Source organism: Perna viridis, chromosome 3, assembly GCF_037379345.1.
Source record: "Perna viridis isolate PV_CMFRI_1.1 ecotype Kerala chromosome 3, ASM3737934v1, whole genome shotgun sequence".
NCBI lineage: Eukaryota > Metazoa > Mollusca > Bivalvia > Mytilida > Mytilidae > Perna > Perna viridis.
This window is the reverse complement of record NC_142447.1, coordinates 1,237,520-1,261,319: the sequence shown is the minus strand read 5'-3', so window position 1 is coordinate 1,261,319 and position 23,800 is coordinate 1,237,520. Positions and strand designations below refer to the sequence as shown.

At 32.9% G+C, this 23,800-nt stretch overlaps 1 protein-coding gene across 1 annotated transcript in view; it reads left to right on the top strand.

The window, feature by feature from the left end:
- LOC148620583 (uncharacterized) overlaps window positions 1-20,005 on the top strand; it is a 30,640-nt gene extending 10,635 nt beyond the window's left edge. Inside the window, exons 6-10 of the mRNA XM_088574260.1 lie at window positions 979-3,315; window positions 8,218-8,410; window positions 9,217-9,463; window positions 10,294-10,437; window positions 12,261-20,005. Of these exons, the coding sequence (XP_088430386.1) occupies window positions 979-3,315; window positions 8,218-8,410; window positions 9,217-9,463; window positions 10,294-10,437; window positions 12,261-12,386 (3,047 nt within the window). The 3' untranslated portion in view covers window positions 12,387-20,005. The remainder of the gene's footprint in view (window positions 1-978; window positions 3,316-8,217; window positions 8,411-9,216; window positions 9,464-10,293; window positions 10,438-12,260) is intronic.
- Window positions 20,006-23,800: the final 3,795 nt, after the last annotated feature.

Here is a 23,800-nt window from a genome sequence, read left to right as displayed (position 1 = left end):
TATCTTCTCAAGATTTGAGGGACTCCATTTTGGCCTTGAAAGATATTTAGTGATAAATTTGCATTTGGGGAATTTATTCCTTGCAGTAATGTGTCTGGAAGCATAATATATGTTAGGTATTTTCATTTTAACACACTTATAAGTCAAATTCTCAATCCTATCATTAAAATTTTACTTTTTATTAACAGGAAGTGAAGAGCATTGATTTTAATCAAGTAAAATTGGCGGCAAAATTCAAATTACATAAGTGTCTAGATTTTGAAAATCTTGTGTTATGGAAATTATTTTCTTAAGCAGATATTGCTTTTATTTAAGTAATATTATAATCTAGGATAAATACTCCGTTAATTAATATAGCTTTTGAATGTAAATGCACCTTAACTTTTTGATAGATTAAAAAAATTGGGAAAAAGGTGAAATGGAATAAAATTTATAAATGTGTGTGAAGTTGGTTCAGTAGTATCGTTTGACATTCAGTTCATTTTAAAAGACAGTTCTTAATGGTATTTAAAATGCAATGTATGATCACAGTTTTATTTAACATCATATAATCTTGGAAATTTTGTTCATGCTACAATTTTCACAAGAATCAAAAACCACCAGTGATATTAGCACTTTGATTAATGTCATTTCATAGAGAGAATGGGCTATCATAGAGAAAAATGGGCTATCATAGAGAAAAATGACATTTTCTTATTTGTTACAACTTGGCCATGTGGTTTTCATTGTTGTTGGTAAAAATGTCAAGAGGGCATTACTAAACAGATTCTCTGTCCCATAGGCAGTCAAATTAATGTGTTCTGTATAAAAAGTAAACATTTTGTCCTTTTTGTATAAATTTCAGGTATCACAAATTAAACATTTAATTGTTGTATGATGCCACATATGTTTATAAATGCAATATGCAAATAAATAAATGAGTTAATTGTATATTTTAACTATGAGCAAACTAATTTGTCATTGGGTTGTGTCTTACAGGTAAATCAGAGACATTTGAACAGAGTGAACCAGATACATCTGAAGATGATTTTGTTAGTGAGGAATTCTTTAAACAGAAAAGATTAGAAGCTGTTCAACTTAGCAGTACTTTAAAATTTACATCTGATAGCTCTCTGGCATTGCCGCCTCGTACTCTCAGTTCCACATTGCCATCACGATCAATTAGTTTACCAACAGACAATGCATTGCTTGACCTTCCTCCTCTACCAATCAGATTGCACAAAAACAAACTAGAATCAACTGGTTTAAGCCTGTACCGTCATGTTAATAAAAACAAACTGGAAGCAGAGTCTGAGGATTCAGATGAAGAAAAAGATGATTTATATGAAACAGCGTTTGATATTCCTGATGAAACAGATGATGCATATGAGGCTGCATTTGATTTACGTGATAAGACTTCAGTGGCTGCAAGATCTGTTGATAGAAACACTTTAGTAGCTCAACAAGATACTGAAGAAGACAGTGTCTATGAAGCAGCATTTGATTTGCATGAAAGTGTTAAAAATGATTTGGAAAAAAAAGAAAAAAACTCTGTTCAACTGCCAGAAATAAACTCCGAATTTAGTGGTCTAGAAAAAATGTGTTCAGATAAACAGAACACTTCATCAGATACAGAAGGAAATCTTTATTCTGAATTTAATGGTGGTGTCTCAAGTTCAGATTCCATAAAACCTAATGAAGATCAGAAAAATAGAGAAATGTCTACAGTTGAAGTGACTGATGTTGTCAATAATAATGTAAATGTTCAGAACATTTATGGCAATGTTGCATCTGAACTTAAACCAAAATCTTCAAGAGATCATGTGAGTGACGGTATAAATCAGACACTGAAACCAAAAAACATTGAACCTATCTATGGCAATACTGAAATTATGTCAAAGGCCACAGATTCCATATCATACATTCCTATTACTGTGGAATCATCAAAGGGAGGCCCTGTCAAGCCTCCAAGACGAAATTCAAAACATGCTTCCAAAAGTGTTAACACTGAATATGCAAACGTCTCTGCTTTAGGATTGGAAAATCCAAAGAAATCTACGCAGGTTGTAGACTCTGAAAATTTACCAATGAAATCAGTTTCACAGGGCTCCGCTTCTGTAGCTCTTCCAAATAGAGTTTCAGTAGACAATTTGATAAAATCAAAACAGGAAGTGGACCCTTTTCAATTACCCTCTAGACCTCGGCCTGTACAAGAAAATATTTATGACTTTGGAAGGTGTACAGAGCCTGTTAAATTAAAAAGTGACAATGTTCCTTTAGTTAATGGTGATTCAAAATTAAGCAATTTGCAAGGAGAGTTCAGTCGAAAAGACAGTTCAAAGAAATCTAAACATGGACTGCCTCCTCCTTTAGAGTTAAGAGGTAATCAAGAAAGATCTTCTTCTTCCTCTCCTGATACACCTAGAAGGTTAATACAAGCTCAAAATACAAAAACAAACATTGAAACAACAAATGGAAAACTTGATTTCCCCCCTTCTCCGCCAACAACACCTGTCAGCACAACTGATTTCGATTTTTCTCCGATTTATAAATCTGTGATAAAAGTTGACAGAAAGAGACAACAAACGCCATCACCACAAGGTCGTTGTACACGACGTAGCTCTCATTCACCCAAGACCAAAATGGTCAATGGGGTAAGTGATGCTACCGATATCCAAGATTATTCAAATCAGCCAATTGTTAAACCTCGAACAAAGACAAATATGAAAAATGGACGACCACATTCTTTGATTGTTATGCAAACTAATTCTAATGATGACTTAACGCCTAAACCTGCAGTAAGAAAAGAGTCATTATATTCCCCTGTTTTAACCAAGAAATGGTTTGACAAGCAACCAATGGCTGAAATAAATGCACAATCTGCAAAAGAATCTGAAAAAACCAAAGATAGTGGCATAAAAGAAGCTTCAAGTTCAAAACTACAATCAAAGGAAGATCCTATACCAGCCCCATTTCAGCCTGCTGGGTATCTATCAATGGCTACATTGACTGCTGACACAACTTATCAAGTACCTAAAAGGGTCAGATCTGTTCAACATCATGAACCTCAACCATCATTCATAAATCATGACATTCCAAACAAAAACTTGGACAATCGTTGTAGCAGTTCGTCACCAAGTCATGATGGATTTCAATTCAATGTACCTTCAAGACAGTTATCTGCCACTGACAATGATGATGGTCCACATCATTATGAGGATGCTACAGGGCGACATGGGGAGCCACCTTTGCCTCCTCGTAGGAAGAAGGATCAGTCATCAAGTAGAAGTCAGAGTGTATATGTTCCTTGTAATATAAACCAGGACCCAAACAGAGGTAAAGTTTTATCTATTTAGTTAACTGAGACTGAATTTGTTTTCCTGTGATACACGTCAATTACAAACTACCTGACCTATTTTTTTCATATGATATATTTATATTGTTGTTTTTATTCAATTCATGGATGTATACATGTACATGCAAAAGTTAGGGAAGATACAAACAGGTACTATTAGTAAAAATGAAACTACAAGTTTAGAAATCATTGTTTTCAAATACATGTGCTGTAGTTTATTAACTAGCTAGGTGTTTTTTTCTATATACATGTACACACTTATGTACTGAAAAATATATGACAATGACACAGGTCCAGACATGCATTTGTCTTGGACTTTTTTTTGTGAATTTTGTAAGAGATGTAAGATAGGACTGCTGACAGGATTTCTTGAAGGGCCACCTACAATGTAAGAAATTCAATTAGCATTTTCAAAATGTTTACCCCTGTCAGTGTCCATAAGGAAATAGAATAAGTTGTTATGATATTATTTTTGTTTGTTACAAGTACATATGCAATGTACATGTAACCATAATGTAGTATTTGAAATAATGTACTTTTGTGAAATGATTTACATTTAATGAGTGTTTAGAATTGAACAATTGATTCTTTTTTACTAGTGTAACAGAGGGATTTTTATTTGCTACATTTCTGAAAACAAGATATCCTGTTCTACAAGTATTTTCCTCTTACACTTCATTTTAAGTGCTCCTACTTATCCATAGTCATGACGGTAGAAATCTATGGAAAAACAATTAATCCTTAAATTGAGTGATTGTCTTGTCCTTGATATAGGAACTATTGGATTTTTTCTTTTGGAGAGGCTTCAATACTTTTTTAAATTGTGACATTAATAATATTCATATCACCAAAACATTATGCAATACAGTAAAATAAACATGACTTTTCATCTTCAACTTGGTAAAGCTCTGCAAAAGTCTTGGGCTAAAGTTGCTTGACAACTTCTTACAGGAGTTATTGTTCTTATGTACGAGTCTGAATAAAATTCAGACAGTGCCAGTGATAGAGGGGATTCATGATGCAGAAAAACCTCCAAACAAATAATTTTCTGTTGGCTTGGTTTGCGTAATGACCGTTACAGTCCTCTGTAGTTTTTTTAGTATCTTTTGGACCAAACAAAGGTCCTTGTTAGTTTTTAGTATCTTTTGGACCAAACAAAGGTCCTTGTTAGTTTTAACATATTTAATATGCCATCACTTTACATCATATATATAAAGTGGCTGCCATAACTGTAAATACATGTAGATAAAGGAGGTGAATCACTTAATTATGCCTTTATCTTGAAGATCTGAAGAGATACATGTACATGTAGAGTGAATTTGAAAGCATAATCCAGATACAGAATCAAAAGATCTACAATTTTGAATCAATTTTTATTAACAACTCCTTGTTAGAAGTATTGCCCTTGAAAAGTTTTTAGGCAATATCTTGAAAACCCATAATAGAAAGTGAAAAACATAATTGATAAAATGATCCTTATGATCAAGCTTGCAAAATTTTATATTAGGTCAAAGTTGTAGGAAAGCCAATATTTTGAAAACTATAATACTTGTTCATGTAGAATGAAAAAAAAAATTAATTAAATGATTCTCATGGTTAGGGCTCCAAAACTTTTATGGGGTCGAAGGACTACCCCCTGTTAAAGTTATTGCCCTTGAAAGGCAAGAAATGAATTTTTTTTTAAGTTTTAGCCAATATTTTGAAAACTATAACATGTAGAAAAAACTTTCAATAAATAAAATGATTCTGATTGTAAGGGCTCCAAAAATTTTATTGGGTCAATGTTGTAAGATGACTCTTTGTTTGAGTTACACATATTGCTTTTGAAAGACAAAAAAATGACGTTTTTAACCAATATTTTGAAAACTAAAATAGATAGCAAAAAAACTTTCATTTGTTGAAATTAGCCTCATGATTAGGCCTCCAAAGTTTTTTTAGGGTCATAATTCTAGGATGACCCTTTCTTAGAGTTATTGCCCTTGAAAGGCAAGGCATGGAGTTGTTAGCAAACACATGTATCTTGAGAACGATTGATTGAAAATAAATTTAATTTAATAATCCTCAATTAATTCAAGGCCTACAAAATTTGTATGGGTTAAAGTTGTAGGACAGTTCCTTGTTCGAGTTATTGCCCTTGAAAAGCGAAACATGGAGTATATATCTCAATATCATGAGAACTAATTGATTGAAAATTGAAAAAAAAAATCAACCAGATGAGGGATTAGGGCTCCTAAATTCCTTATTTAGAAAATCTCACATTCCTCTTCACCATAAGTCAACCAAATCAAGAAGGATAACCCTTGCAATAACTTTATGTACAATTTATATGTACATGTACATGTATATCAAAAAATTGAAATAACATAATGAGAAGCTAAGACTAGTTTTGGGGTCTGTAACTGACTCTGAATTAGAAACAAAGGTGCATTCTGCAGCTTTGCATGCATCATCTCCTGTCTAATTCTTTATAAATACTGCTAAAATTGACAACTTTGCTTTTTTGAGCTTTTGTTTGTGTAATAAAGAAAAAATAAAATGATCCATATGACAAGGCCTACAAAATAAGTTCCTGTGTGACTCACATGTAGGATTACTCTTTAAAAGAACTATTTCCCTTTAAATACCAGAATTGAGGATTTTTGCATGTAGATACTATATTACAAGGAACTATCAATTGATAAAATGTTTCATGACATGGTGTACAAAAGTCATTTTTGGGTTGAAGTTGACTGTGGAAAATCATGCCTTATAACCTTAGAGAATGTGTATATTTGGAAATCTCCAACAACTTCTTGTAGGGGATTTTGTGTAACAATTTTTTTTTAGCTTGAACTGTAAGATACAAAAAAATGTATTTTAAAAAAAAAAACCTAAAACCAATACATGGAAATTAAAACTATAATGTTATTCAAAGGATATTTCATGAAAAGATGCACATTATAGGGAAGATATGTGCACTTGTTCATCTGTCTTTTGGTGGGGGATTTTTTTTTTAAAGACTTTGACATAATACATGAGAAGTCTTTCAATGTGAGATTTTTTTAGCCTCCCACACAGGAAAAACACTGTTTGTTGGAGACAGAGCTTAAATATGGGAGGGTAAGCAGGTATGGTGAAAATACCTTGTAAGGTTAATGAACTATTGAAAGCCAAATAGATGATTTTTGTTGTTTTATGGCAACGATAGAAAAGAAGGACCTTTACTTGGTGAAGTACATTGTACATTACAGTCCTGATGATGCAGCTGCCAATCATATTATATCAGATTGTATAATTACTATTATGTAGGTTATCATTACCAGAAAAGACAGATATTGACTTTTATTCCTGTTTTTTTTTCCATAAGAATGTCAAACCTGCCTTCTCTTGATATAAAGATACTGATATAAAAGCCTAGCCTGATCTAGTATATCTATAAAGTAATATGTACGCAAAGTTATAAATTCTGAAGATTGCATTTCTACATCTACATGTACATGTAAGTACATGTCAAGTATGTTATTTATGTACATGAAAAAGTTTTATAATGAGTTTAATTAAAGAATCGTCTTTTATTTTAAGTATCTGAGAGAAGCCTTTTACTCTCAAGTATTAACCCTTCAAAAAATCGTGCAGAAGATACCCTTGAATAAAAAAAAATTGAAGCTGTGATAATGCTTCTCTGATGCTGCTGCTGGTGGCAATATCACATTTTATTGTAACTTTATTGTTTTCGGCTATATGGGGCTCATCTTTCATTTTTTTGTGCCCCGCCGTTTCATTGAAGGGGACATAGAAATATATGTACCAGTGTCAGTTGTTTGTTTGGTCACTTGTGGACCAACTCCTCAGAAATTGCTGGACGGATTTTGTTAAAATTTTGTAGGATTGTTAGTCACCATTTGTAGTTGATTATATTGTGGTGCCGTTTTGATACAACAAATTTTACAGGAGTTATTGGACTTTTGCACTTCAACATTTCTTGAAGCAGCAGGGGACATATGGCCAAGAGTTGCTTCTTCTTTTTCAACTTCAAAACTGATGTTATTCTGTATTTGTTGCCAGGTACAGTAAAATGTCTGTAATGAAGAAAGTTAATATCATTATAATTTGTATACCAAGTTTGATGAGGATGTGTAGTAATGACACAATCTTTGAAGAAAAGTACATGTATCTTAATGCAAGCTACAAAAATAGTTTTGTCATTCAGTCTGTGCCTTTCCATTGTCAACTGAATAATTCGATTCATGTAAATAAGTACATTTAGTAACTTAATTCTATTTCCTGACTGCAGGTCATAATCAGAGGTTTCATCTTAGTCATTTGATTCAGGATTTAAAAAATGCTTGTTTTCATTTTTGGGAAAATTGTGATTTAACTCTACCTTTGTTATATTGTTTAGTGTCATATACCCAGTAACACATGGTAGCAGGATGTAAGTCTCTATCAATGTTGTTTTTTTTTTTATTTTTATACACCTCTCTCTACTCAGGTACATGTACTTTAAAAGTGTCTATAATTTCTCCAGTTTTGTTCTTTTTGTTCCTCCATTTTTCTAATTATGGACAGTATTATTTGGCTTTGTAAACTTTGGAGAGGGGCAGATAAAGATTTGATATTTAGTGTGAGCCCAACTTCTAATAGAAGGCTTCTTGTTCATGTTGTTTTATATGAATAAGACTGCTCGAGTGGTTGTGGAATAAACATTTCCCACACGGTTAATTTGTACAGAATGTGTCCTAAACCAACTGGTTTTGTGCATAATTTATTTTTCACTTTTTCAATAGGATGCAAGAATTGTTTAAAAACATGTGGATGTATAATCTTCTCTTCTCAGAAAAAACTGATCTTGTTTATTATTAAATGAAGATAATATTGATACTATTTATATTTCCTTATTTCAGTCATTGTAAGGCAGACGTCTTTACGAGAGCGGCAGCATATCACATCAGCTCATGGAGCAGTTACAGTGCAGCCACTGAAACAGAGTGAAATAGAAATTTTACAAGAAGAGCAGCGGTCTCATGGAATCATTGTCAAGATATCTCCATCGGCGTGCCAGAAAGTGGCATTAGTTGATGCCTTTAATGGAGTCTGGTAAGAGTTCCAATCAAAGACCATTATTTTTAACAAATTGCTAATTGTAAATGGCTGCGCTTCACTTCATATATGCAAGTCATGAGTTAATATGACCATGAGAATTCTTAATGCTTCTGTTAGTACATGGGCACCGACCATTTTTATACTGAAGGGGGCATTTTGAAAAAAAAATAATTTTCAAAATTTGAGCAGGAAATTATAATTCAATATTTCCCCATTACTTAACAATGTAGATTCACAGATAAAATTTTTTAACTCCTTTTGCTGATGAACAAGATATATTTTTGCACTTGGGTGAAAAAAAATTAGGATTCTACATAAAATTCCAGAACCCCAATCGAGAATGGTCTGTGCCTTACCTGGTGTATGTTTTTACAACATCTATACAAAATAAACAGCCTATAATACTCAATACTTAATGTTCATCTGGATTTTATATACACATACAATTGTGTGGTATATAGGAAACACTTTGTCCATCCTCTTACCATCAAGTCTTTGGTTGCTATTATCTGGACTCCCAATGGATGGATTACTTTGGATATGTGGTTTCGTATAGATAGGATATACATTGTGAGCAATAATGGTTATTAACTTCCTGTTATCTCAGACTTTGCCATACAATTTCATGGAAGGTATTCGGCAAGAGTGGGGATATACCTAGCACAATGCACAACTTCACTTTGTATTTTCTCTTATTAGTAGAAAAAAAATTTTGATCTTCAAGTTTTTAAGGTGGTAAAAAATTGTTAATTAGTGAATGTGAAACTTGTATTCAGTTAGGTTGATTGTTGTTTACACAGGATTGTTGGTTGGGACTTCAAACACTATCCACGGTTGTCTGAGAGTGTACACATCGGTGATGAAGTTACAAAAATAAACGATATAAGAGTAACCAATGCTCAGATGGCTAAAAAGACACTGAAGTCATGTATCACTGAACAAGTGGATCTGGTGATTAAACGACTGCCTTATGCTCATGTGATGGCTATAAGGAGACGTCAGAGTGGGGAGAATTTAGGTATACAGAGGCTTGGAGGAACTGCTGAGGTAAGCTTTTATCGACTTCAGAATAAAGAGAATTTGATGTGGAACAAATCAAGTACAATGTAAGATGTTGGTACATCAGAATAGGGAAAATTTGGTTTTACAAAGATTTGATGGCACTGCCAATGTAAGATATTTGTACAGAAGTACATCAAAGCTGTGAGATAACAGGGCATTGATGGTACAGCTGAGCAGTGGTTTTTAACAGGATTTTCTAGAGCAAAAACCTGGGTTATTAATTTGGCAGACAGGACAGCCTGGCTACAAAAACTTATCTGTGCTGTTACTTAAACAGTTTTAATGGAATCTTCTCTAATGAAGATTTATTGTTTCCTGACACATTAGAAGGCCTCAGTAGATTCTCATAACTGTATTGTTTCCTGACACATTAGAAGGCCTCAATAGATTTCCATAAATTTATTGTTTCCTGACACGTTAGAAGGCCTCAGTAGATCTCATAACTTTATTGTTTCCTGACACATTAGAAGGCCGCAATAGATTTCCATAACTTTATTGTTTCCTGACACATTAGAAGGCCTCAATAGATTTTGTTAACTTTTGCTATTATTGTTTAATTGCAAGATTCTTGCATTTTCTGAGAGGGTTGGCTGCAAGTGTCTACAGTTAATTTCAGACATCAAGAAACTATAATTTTTTAGCAATATAACTGGCATTTATACTTAGTAAGGGAGATAATTCAAGCAGAGCAGATATCTTGTTTATACTTTAAGTAAAATTGAATACATAATTTCATCATAAAGCTTTCTTTCTACAACATTGTATCATTTTCTGATCTCTTATGTGGTATTTTAAAAGTTTTCTCTGTTTTCTAGATTACCTACGTTGACGCAATGGGTTTATCTGCCGAATATGGATTAACCAAACAAGCCAAGTGTATTAATGGTGAAGGTACCTGTAATTGGTGGATAACTGAGATAAACAACCGACCACTCAACCTATCATTTAAAGGCAACGAGGTAGGCTTTATTTTAGGTCACGGAACCCCATCATCTCACAACTGGAATAATAACTAAATTCTATGAGTAATTTGTGGAAAAATTTATGGATCTTTATGAAAAATTGTATTCAAAGGTTCTATTGTTTGGAATTAGAATTATGAACTTCAGGGATTTGAAATTATTATGAATGGTGGACAGTTTGATTATGTATGTTTGGAAACTTTGAAATAGATTAAAAAAGTAATTATAAAAAAAGACAAAAAAAGTCAAATAGTGCTTATACCGTACACAGACAGATGAATTGACAAGGTAATTTCTATTGAAGATTTTAACCAATAAAATAGTGGTGCATTGTGTATTCAAGTTTAAGATACTGTTAATGTACTGATATTAGCAATTTTTGCAGTGGACAGAAATGTGCAAAAAATAATGTCTGTGATTTTCAACACTGTATCATGCAAATATAATTTTTCACAGGCAACTAAATAGTGCTCAGAACCCTGGTTGGGGGCTAGGGTGCTCTACCCAGCAAGCAATTGGGTTAAGTGCCCCAGGTGGTGGAATGTGGTACCCTTGGCATGCTACATGCTGGGGTCCTCGGACCATAATTTGGAAAACCTGACCGCAAACCATAATGGTGCAATGTGTTGGGAAAGATGCCACATTCCTCGCATATCAAAGAACTCTGCTGTGGTACTCTGTCAGAGTAAGACCCTTTGGCAATCAAAATTCATCAGCCCTATAATCTTTGTGTCCTACCCCATTTTTCATTTCATCATCATTGTATGTTCATTTTATTATTGCTGCTTGAGCTATAAACAAAAACATGCAACCATTTATGATACTATAACTTATCTGCAATTCTAATGACAACACTATATTAAATCGACTGTTATGTCATCAATAAACAGAATTAAGTCAGTTTTGAACATCTAAACAGATTACATCTCACCCTATCTGGCTCAATGTGAAATACTCTGTCTCAACTTCCAAACTGCTGTTATTCTGTATTAGGTAAATGTCAAATTGTATTTTTTAAAGTTCTTTGACTACTTTCGTACTTGTCATAATTTTATGTTTTGACAAACATTAGTACCATTCTGTGTAAGAATCAGGCAATGGGTGGCACATAGTTCTCAATTTGGTCTTTTTTTGCCTCTAATATATTCAATGCAAGCTAACTGTAAAGCCGTTTAAATTTATCCTGAAACATCTGTGATGTAAATGGTTTTTTTTGTAAGGAAAAATTGCTGGAAAAATTTTTCTACAGTTGCATTTCAGCTAAATTTGACAATATTTTGACTTAAAAGGGTCAAATTTTCAAACAATTTGATGGTTATTTCTAGAGGCTATTAGGTATAGATACTTGAATAATGCAATAAAATCTCCGCATTCTTGTTTTATTCATGTGCCACACTTTATTTTGCCTGTTCCTTAGACAGAGAAGTTCTTAAATTAAGAGCTGTATCAAACTTGAATATTGTGTCATTACTTGCAAAAAATGATTAGTGTTCAACTTAGCAGTTGTTTCCTGTTGCAATCTGAAAAGTATTTTATAGTAAAATATTATAGTATACAGAGTCTTACTATGAAAGTACTATTGGTTGTGGGGTACTAATTTTCTTGGTATTCATGGGTAGACCAAACCACGAAATTAAGTTACCAACAAAAAGGAGATTAACACTGATTTGTATACTGAAAACCTCAAAATCATGAATTCAAGAATCCACAAAATTGTGTTTCTTCCCAAATTCACAAAAATTGGTATCCACGAATAAAAGTACTTCCACAATACTTGACTTTAAATGAATGTTCCTTATGTATGTTATTTGTGTTTTTAGATTGAAGCAAGGTTAAATGCTGTTGGTAGAGACATTTCTATAGTGGTTCAACCGTCTGATTTCATACGAGAGCTTAAGAAACAGTTGAAAAAAAACAGAAGTTTTAAAGACTACATGGCAATGTAGCATTGTCATGGAGATATTACATTGTCATGGTAACATGTGTTGAAAGGTGTAGTATAAGATGCCATCACATCACATTTTGATGAAAAAACTATAGTACATGTTTTTGTTCAAAATTTTCCTACAGATGGTTAGAAATTGTCATGGAAACTAGAAGTTGCTTTGTTTAGTTAGAAATTGTCATGGAAACTAGAAGTTGCTGAGTATACTAAGAAATTGTCATGGAAACAAGAAGTTGCTGAGTATAGTAAGATATTCTCATGATAACTAGACCTTGCTGAGTATAGTAAGATATTCTCATGGTACATGTAACTAGATGTTGCTAAGTATGGATAGAAGTAGTCATGGCAACATGATGATGTTTAGGACGGTTGATAAGATTATACAGGCAACATGACATTGCTTTGGATGTAGGGTCAAATTCTATCACCAGTACCTGTACCAACTCTACCTGAATGACATTATAGCTGAGTTATTGGTTATTATTTGAACCCATTACTTATACACAGCAAGCTGTTATCACCATAGCAACATAGGCTGGATACTATTTATAGATAAAAGAGCATTTCCGTAGTTGGAGCTTATTCTAGAATAAAATCATCCTTAATTGGTATTTAGAAATTATAATGTGGTTTTAATGAAAAAAATATGAAGGAAAAGGTATTGGATTCATTTTGATTCAGGGAATATTCGGATCCACACTTTCTGTTCTTTTGCATACCTGTTTACCATTCCATGTTAGGGGAGACTATCACAAAATCAATGAAAATTTTAGAATCTCTTGCATAAAAATGAAGAATTTGTTGGAGGTTTTTGGTTAAAATTACTATATTTTCTATGAAAAGTACTTAATAATTGAATTTTTACATGAAAAATTAGCATTTACATAAAAATCTCAAACATAAGACAATTTTATAGGATAAATTCTCTGGAACTGTTCCGATTGTTAACAGGTATGTTTTAGATAATCTGCTGAATCAGAAAGGTTTGGGAAACATCAAAGAATATTTTAACCACAAATTAACAAAAATCTTAACCAAGTTTTGGCTTTAAGTTCCAAGTTATTAGCAAATATTTCAATGAAAATGTGATTGTGGTATGGGTAAAATCTATTTGGTCATAGTTATGGGTGGCACATTTTGACCCATACTTGTATTGGAGGAAGTTAAGTGCTACAGTGATTCAAAAATTATCCATTTCAACACATTGTCATTTTTTAACTTGCCAATAATTACAAAATCTTTATGATAAAATGTTAATACATCATAGTATCATCTATGGATATATTCACAGAGTATTTATCATTGAGTGGATAGACTGCTTTGTAGTCTTTTTTTTTGTTTAAACAATTTATATTTAAGTGAAAGAAAAATTCAATGAATTTAATGTAAACTAAAGTTTTGGTTGCAATTTAACATTAATTCCAAGCAATGGCATTAATTAATATTTAAAAAAGATTTTTTCATACTTGATGCAGAAATGGCAATAGACTTGTATTTTTACTTGTGTTTGCAATTTCAGAAAATAATGCACTTTCTTGATGTCTTGTTCATCTAAAAAAAATAATAAGGTCACTATGTAAAATTACATTGTTCCATTCCATGTCTAAAGTTAAGTGAGAGACATTATTTTCATGGACTGATAATTGATATTTTTTTTTTTTTACATTCATGTACTTAAATGCAGGTACATTATAGTCTTTGTATAAATGGCCCAATATTTGGGACCAAGTCTCTTTAATAATGTAAGTGATCTGTGATTTAGAGAAAGTATTTAGTCCCAACCATAGTTGTTGCTTTAATATTGTATCATTCCATTAAAAAGGCAGTTATATATAATATTGCCATTACAATTGAGGGTTTCAATAGAGTTGTCTTTCTTTGCTTGGCCATGACATATAACTGTTAGTACTTAGTTCTGCTATATTCCTTATTGTTTATGATATAATCATTGAAACAAATGGAGCATTATAAATGATGTCGAGCTTTAGCTCTCTAGAGAGACGCTGACCTGTTCATAATTGTATACAGGGAAAAACTGCAACATGTTAATGTTTTTATGCATTATAAAATGTAAAAATTGGTTGAATATTTCAGGGTTTTTTTTCTCTGTTTTTTTTTTAGATAAAAATCTTGTCAGTTTGAGTTATGTCACTTTCAATTATCTTCAACAACTTGCATCTTACATATACATACAATACATCAGAGATATTGTTTGCTATAAATTACCTCCAAACTAAGGCTGTTTCTCCTGATGAAAGTTTCCCAATTTGTCAAAAAAATGACTTAAAAATAATCTTAAATAAGATAAACTATTTCCAAATTGGTAGTCAAAAGGTAGGATATGGTGTTTCTTTTCAAAATTAAACTGATTTAAATCTTTTTTTCTTGACAGCCTCTATAAAATTAATCATTTCAAGGTTTAGTACATTTTTTTCCAAATTTCCAAATTAAAAACAAATGATGAATATTTTACCTAATAAAAAATGGACAGGTTATTTTCAAGCAGACCAACAATGTTATAGTTTATGTACACAACATTTATTATTTATTATTTTTAACATATGTCTAAAGTCAATCCATGACTAAACAAACACTTAACAAAAATTACATTTGGATAGAGTTAGATACATAAGCTACAAGCAGATCATGACAGTTTTATTATTTCTTTTGACTGTGCCATAATATAGTGTTACCATGGAGTTTTGCAATATTTTTATCATCATATATAATTTATATTTTCTTGTTTTTAAAATAATTTAAATTGCAATTAGGTTTATCATTTATTATAAATTTTTTGTTTAAATGTTTGTGTATGTCAGAAATTTCAAAAATGTTTAAGTAAATAGGTTGATTTTACTTCTTTTAAATATTTTATCTGCTTACAGAAGATCTTACAGATTTAGAAATTGTTATACCTTAATGAAGAACTGCATTTTCTTAACCATTAGGCATTGGCCATTTGTTTTACTGAGGGAGGTCTGGGGTTATTTAAAAAAAAAAAATTCCAAATTTGATGAGAAGAAAATTTTTACTCCGCCCACCCAAGGAAATTTCCTGTGCCTTAGGACTTTTTGAATGAATATAACTGATTTTCATTTTCTTTCCTTAATTACAAGTGCTTGTTTCTATCTTGCTATTCCATGGACTTGTCAGTGATGTAAAAAGAAGTAAATTATAAATTTACTAAGCAGATGCCTTTTTCCATATTTTGATAAGTAGGTACTTCAATTTTATAAAGAGGGTCTAGAGAATTGAAATGATTATATGTTGACCCTTGACCTGAAGTGACAACCAATCAGGTATCATAAAATCTGTTAAAACTGACAAAATAAAAGAAGAAGCAGTTTATATAGAGTGTTACAAATCTTAGCCATTGTCATGGTTTAGGTACAAAAACAGCTCTTTGAATATATAAAATGGGGGTTTTGATTCAGAATGTATAAAGAGGGGATCCAGATATCATTTTCCCATATTTGCCCAAATTTTGCACACTTTCCCTACAAAAGGGAGATTAAACCCTGAAAACTCCCCCTTTGATCCCTCACTACAGAAATATATTTTGAAAATGTCAAACACCATGTCTGAATTTTCATTAGTGCTTTGAAGTACATTTACATTTTAAATGTTATCATTTTGAAATGTACTTTTCTTTAATTATATTTTAATTTATTCTTTGTGGCTTTAGGCAGTACCTACCTACTTGTACTAATTACACTTTTGAGTGAGTGACAATAAATTTTTATAGTGAATGATGTAACATCTTTTTTTCTTTTTTAAGAATAAGTTATGGACCATAAATTTCATGTACAGACACTTGTTTTCTTAGAAAAAACTTTATCAGAAAGAATCAAATTAGTTTATAAAGTAGTTTAAGTAGCTGTCTTTGTAAGAATCATGCAAATCTGAAAAATGTGCTACATCCCCAAAAAGGCTACATATTTTTTTTTTTCTGTAATTAAGTTGTTTTATGGGTCTATATTATGAAATGTGTAATTATTCATTCAAATCTGCCTGCTCTTAGGAGATAATCAACAATGAAAATGCAATAGATTCTATTGTATTTGAGTGTCATTTACAGAGTTATCTCCTGTTATTTTGAAATCCACAGTGCTTTCTGAATAATTTTTTTCTCCTAAGAACACAGGTTATATGAAAAATTGAATGTTGATTTCTGTTTGGGTTGCCAATTCAAACAAAATATTAAAAATAAAAATATGTAGGCTTTGTATCCATAAATCCCATTTTGAATTATTCTTAGGTAGAGTGCTACTTAAGAATAAGGCATTCTATGTATTGTAAAGAAGTTATCATTTTACAATGTAAAGTGAATTGTAAATTCAGATATTTTGAATGCTTATATATTTATATTGGGGATTTTTGTCACTTTTGTTGTGCTAATACTTCAATAATGGGATTATGAATATAAACATTACAATGACAACAAAATTTACAATATATACAAATGAAATTAAATAGATTCTCCCACAGTATTGAATGGTGTAAATCATTTCTCCACTCAAGATGATAAAATTTACAATGTCTGTATTGGATCTCAAGTAGGTATGTTGAAATCTAAATTTTACCATAGAGAGTTGAGAAATGGCTAAAGAGGGGTCATTTCCTTTTAATCTGAAGCTAACTTGAAAGCATATTTTAGGAACAAGGAACTTCTCATAGAAATTTCAATCTCCCCACTGGCTTAGAATTGAAGAAATATAAGTACAACTCACAAGGACTAGTTTCTTAGTGTTAAATATAGAATGTTTTACAGTTTAATGACAGTTTTGTTGTTTTAATACATCTTTGTATATACAGAACTGTTAGTATACATATATGTTTTTGTGCTAAGTTGGACTTGTTCTTTTTTATAATTATTTTGATATAAATTGGCTTTTGTATCAGGACAAATTCAAATGACAAGTTATGATTTTGTGATTTGTTACATCTCGTCTTCATGTTTCTTGTGATTTATAAATGTTGTTAAATCTTTATGCCATGACCCCAACATTTTCGATATTTTAGGCAAAAGGACCATGTAAGCCATTAGAATCACTTTGTGTCTATTGTTTTCTTTAGCATTTTTAAGAATTCTCTTCTGGTGGATGGTAAGAATATTTATAACAATTAGACAAAGGATATCTACTGTAATAATGCTGATTAAATATAAACATTACTGTTTAGATATTTTTAGAATACAGGGTTTATATTCCATTCTAAACCTCCATCTCCAAAATTACAAAACATTTAGAAAAAAATTTATTGAGTCTATCATTATTGTAATTCCATGTAAGATGGTAAGAGACAGAATTTACAGGTAGACATTTTTTTCCTTATGCTGATCAATCATATATGTTGATGTCATAGATATTTTAGTCGTTTCCACTTGAAGGACTCATTTGAAAAATGAATTGCATTGAACTACAACTCATTATTTCTGGTGTTTCCAGCTTATAATAGGCCCTCTATGGTGTCTAGTATTTTGTTAATTTTGTTATTTTTTTTTTAGATATTACATTGTTGCTGTTAAGCCATTTTGAAAGATATAGTTCTACTTGTAAGGTAGTGAAGGTTTACAATATTTTGTAATTTAATGCTATGTACCAGTCTCTCTAAAAATCTGGCATTACACCTCAATTAATAGCAATTGAAGGAAAGAAAGGATATACATGTAGTGCAATAAATACACCTGTACATAACAAAAATCCAAAACATTAATTATGTAAAATGGCAGACCCAGATTTACAAAAGATGGTCCCAAACCAAGAGCACATATATTTTCCTAAATTATTTTTGGAGTAAAGCAGATTTCTTAATTTATGGTATAAGAAATAATTAACTCATTCTAATAATGATTCAAAAATATATATATTAAGATTTTTTTTTGTTTTGTATGATATTCTTTGGAACACGAAATGTTGCAACAGGCCTCCAGTTCATTTTAGGTTCAGATTTGACTGGTTGCACTGTTTGTCTGGTTCCTTATCTGGTTTTATATTTGGAAAGGAAGTTTTTTTTCTGAAACTGTGCAGGTTACTTAAAGTGTATTCTAGTTAATTCAATCCCATACGGAAAAATTCTGACTGAGAAAAAATAATATGACATCTCCCATTTTTGCATGATTTTTAGATAGACTGGTATACCATTTGATTATTATGATGGGCTAAGATCCATCAGCATTTGTTTTAAAGTATGCAGGGTTAGCAGTAGATCAATAACAATAGCTTCAATATAGATTCTAGCTCCTCTTAGATATCAATGGGTTGCCCAACCCCTAAGAATATCCATGCAGGCATGGATTTCATAGAAATATATGTATATTAGCATTTGTAATCACTAATTCATGCATGTAGATATACAGGAAAAGGTATACTGTCAATTACCAAATGACTTGTACCTTTATTTTTATCAATTGTTTCATTAGAAATGTGCTTTTCAGTTAAGGGAGCAATCATCTTAGTGCTAAAACCAGGGGTTTGAACCAACTCTATTAATGGGAAATTTTTGTATTTTTTTATGTACAATGTGGGCAAAAATGAGTGAATCATGGCTTCAACCCCCTTATTTTTTTCTACATAAAAACCCTTCCCCTTTTTTTAATAATGGGATCCACCCCCTTTTTAAAGGCTAAGGCTACAAACAACTAATGTCACTTCCCATAGGCTTCATTCTAATTTCACCAAGTTCAATGAGTTATGGAGCTTCTACCTTAAGTTTAACCTGAAGAAGACTATACATCACCGAAAAGCTGCATGTGTGTACTAATAGCCCTGAAAACATCATTTGGGGTTAACTACCTTGCAGTGTAGCACCAACTCCTTGAAGACAATATGCTAAAAATTGAATGTGAATTTTCCTTCATTTCACATAATGGGGTCTCCATGCAGAACTCATAAAAATATTTAATTCAGTAAGTTACAGTGACCATTTTATGTAGAAATAAAGAAAGTATAATTCCCTGCAAACACAAACTCACTTGTGCAGTTTTGGTGTCGTATGATTCACATTGTATTGATTTTCCTTGTTAGTTTTTTCTTTATTATTTTTCTATTACCAAATGCTCTTTTGACCATCAATTCTAGTCCTGCCTTTTTTATTTCATACATGTAAGTGATCCTAGCCCCACCTCCTTTCCCCACCCTTAAAAAAAGAAGAGAAATGGTTTCCCCTTAACATGTACAGTAGATCTGTTAGAACTGCACATAAACTTCATACATATAAATGTTTGTACAGAGTTTTTTTCATGATAACTAAACTTGACCAATCAACATCAAGTTGTTTGTAAATAAAGGGCCATACATGGATCTTATCCTACTGCTTCTTTGTGATTTTGTTTAACATTTGAAGCTACTAGTTTTGATTACATTATACTTAGTGCTATAGGTAACCATTAATTGTTATAGAAAATAACTGTATGTTAAATTCTATGTGACATTAATGTGTTGTTTTATAATTAATTTCTATTACAGAGCTTTATTTAGCCATGTTAATTTGTTATTATTTTAAGATATATATTTTGTATTGTGTATTTTTAAAAGTTTATGTACCATTCTGTTGAGTTTTGGGAACACTAGCATATAATGCTTGTCTAGATTGTTTGCTATTAAAGAGAATAAACAGATAGCACTATGTTTACTTACTTACCTAGTCCTCTACATCTCAGGATGTCAGTTTGTGTGTACTATCCTACTTACCTAGTCCTCTACATCTCAGGGTGTCAGTTTGTGTGTACTATCCTACTTACTTTGTCCTCTACGTCTCAGGGTGTCAGTTTGTGTGTACTATCCTACTTACCTAGTCCTCTACGTCTCAGGGTGTCAGTTTGTGTGTACTATCCTACTTACCTAGTCCTCTACGTCTCAGGGTGTCAGTTTGTGTGTACTATCCTACTTACTTTGTCCTCTACGTCTCAGGGTGTCAGTTTGTGTGTACTATCCTACTTACCTAGTCCTCTACGTCTCAGGGTGTCAGTTTGTGTGTACTATCCTACTTACCTAGTCCTCTACGTCTCAGGGTGTCAGTTTGTGTGTACTATCCTACTTACTTTGTCCTCTACGTCTCAGGGTGTCAGTTTGTGTGTACTATCCTACTTACCTAGTCCTCTACGTCTCAGGGTGTCAGTTTGTGTGTACTATCCTACTTACCTAGTCCTCTACATCTCAGGGTGTCAGTTTGTGTGTACTATCCTACTTACCTAGTCCTCTACATCTCAGGGTGTCAGTTTGTGTGTACTATCCTACTTACCTAGTCCTCTACATCTCAGGGTGTCAGTTTGTGTGTACTATCCTACTTACCTAGTCCTCTACATCTCAGGGTGTCAGTTTGTGTGTACTATCCTACTTACCTAGTCCTCTACATCTCAGGGTGTCAGTTTGTGTGTACTATCCTACTTACCTAGTCCTCTACATCTCAGGGTGTCAGTTTGTGTGTACTATCCTACTTACCTAGTCCTCTACATCTCAGGGTGTCAGTTTGTGTGTACTATCCTACTTACCTAGTCCTCTACATCTCAGGGTGTCAGTTTGTGTGTACTATCCTACTTACTTTGTCCTCTACATCTCAGGGTGTCAGTTTGTGTGTACTATCCTACTTACCTAGTCCTCTACATCTCAGGGTGTCAGTTTGTGTGTACTATCCTACTTACCTAGTCCTCTACATCTCAGGGTGTCAGTTTGTGTGTACTATCCTACTTACTTTGTCCTCTACATCTCAGGGTGTCAGTTTGTGTGTACTATCCTACTTACCTAGTCCTCTACATCTCAGGGTGTCAGTTTGTGTGTACTATCCTACTTACCTAGTCCTCTACATCTCAGGGTGTCAGTTTGTGTGTACTATCCTACTTACTTTGTCCTCTACATCTCAGGGTGTCAGTTTGTGTGTACTATCCTACTTACCTAGTCCTCTACATCTCAGGGTGTCAGTTTGTGTGTACTATCCTACTTACTTTGTCCTCTACATCTCAGGGTGTCAGTTTGTGTGTACTATCCTACTTACCTAGTCCTCTACATCTCAGGGTGTCAGTTTGTGTGTACTATCCTACTTACCTAGTCCTCTACATCTCAGGGTGTCAGTTTGTGTGTACTATCCTACTTACTTTGTCCTCTACATCTCAGGGTGTCAGTTTGTGTGTACTATCCTACTTACCTAGTCCTCTACATCTCAGGGTGTCAGTTTGTGTGTACTATCCTACTTACCTAGTCCTCTACATCTCAGGGTGTCAGTTTGTGTGTACTATCCTACTTACCTAGTCCTCTACATCTCAGGGTGTCAGTTTGTGTGTACTATCCTACTTACCTAGTCCTCTACATCTCAGGGTGTCAGTTTGTGTGTACTATCCTACTTACCTAGTCCTCTACATCTCAGGGTGTCAGTTTGTGTGTACTATCCTACTTACTTTGTCCTCTACATCTCAGGGTGTCAGTTTGTGTGTACTATCCTACTTACCTAGTCCTCTACATCTCAGGGTGTCAGTTTGTGTGTACTATCCTACTTACCTAGTCCTCTACATCTCAGGGTGTCAGTTTGTGTGTACTATCCTACTTACCTAGTCCTATACATCTCAGGGTGTCAATTTGTGTGTACTAACATACTTAGTCAGGGGCGGATGAAGGTGGGGGTGTGGCGGGCGTGCGCTCCCACTAAAATTTGCAAAGCAAGGATTGTGAGGGATAGATTAGGGCGGTGTTAGCTTGAAACTTTAATTTTTCGCTAATTTAACCACAAAAGATATGTACATTGCACCACTCTAGAAGAATATTTCAAAAATTAACCTAAAAAAAATTTAACTGTTTTTAAAAAAAAAAACTCAATTTGATACTTTTATGAAATCCAAGCAGAGTGCTAACTTCCGTACACGTCGGCCTTAATTTATTCCATGAACGAAAACTACATACAACAAGCTATTGAAAGACCTCTAAATATGACGTCTTCATATCGTCAGACAGTATATGTCGGTACCACTCCACCCGTTTAACACCTGCGCACTGTCTCTTTTCTTTCGCTGTCGCTTCGAGAAAAAAAAACACTCATTTAAAAACGTTTACGCGATGATTTAACTGCTGAGAGGTTAATTAATTGAAATCAATTATATATATACACACATTTAACACATACGATGACGTAAATATACAAATTTAATCCAACTTCCATACGGGGGAGGTAAACGGAACAGTCGTTATTTTTGCTACACCTTGGGAAATTTGTGTCACAAAAATTACCGTATTTGTCATATCAGAGAAGAAATAATACCTTCCGGAGGTAGATTTGTACTCATTTTAACATGGGTTTGGAATTTATATTCTGATGTAAAAAAAAATCGAATATCAATGCCGTACCCATGATGAAATGAGTACAAATCTACCCCCTTCTCGAATTATTTCTTAAATATAAAGTATATATACGTCTCCTGCAGCCGTGTATCAACGCAAAGGAGTGTCGGGCGTACGCCCACACCCCCTTTAAATATTCTCGTTAACAAATTCATAGTATATGTTATTTTGGTCATTCCATGTTCTTTGTTGTGTGTGTCTATTTTCCTTGTCATGTTGTTATCCTTTCGTGATATTCTTTTGATTGCCATGCGAATACCGGTTCCGCTGATTTTTCTTTCGTATGACTAGTTTCGTCCAGCCTTTAACTTCATCTTTCCCCTGCCCCTATTGTGAAATCTATTGTTTTTGAATAGGTAGGAAGATAATGAATCATAAGGATTTAAACGATTCAGAACACAAAATTGGGTACACATGTTTAAAAGCTACTTCAATAAGCTTTACTCCGTTCGTACATATACAATGTAGGTAGCTGTATGAATATATATGAAAAATAATCGGCGGCTTAATTCGTACTGTAAGTACGAACAATGCATTCGCCAACTGCATAACACCAACGCAATAGTTTGTCATCAATATGCAAGGTTAAACATTATATGAACTTTAAATCTGCTTAACATTTTTCTAAATATCATTTATTCGTTCTTATTACGCAAAGAAATATAATTTTCTTATTCTCCTTTTTAAACAATATGTTTCCTCTATTCGAAGTCCCATTAAAAGGTAGTTATAATATTTTTATGGTGTTTTTAAAGATCAACGGCTAGTGTAGGTTTGACAAATTGTGTTCAAGCAAATGAAATTCTCTCAAGAAACTGTATATGCATACGAAATTATGCTGTCGATATTATTTGAATACAGTCAAACTAAATAAAGCGTCCAAATTTCATTTTTAAAATGTACCATGAACATCGGTGTGTTTCCATCTTTGCCAGTCAACGGTTCATCCCTCTCTTCGGAGAATGAACCATGCGCATCAGTGAATTCCATCGTTCACCCCTGTGTTTGGAAAATGTACTATTCGCGCCGGTGTGTTTCCATCTTCGCTTGTCAAGAGTACCCCTCTCTTCGGAGAATGTACAATGCGGAT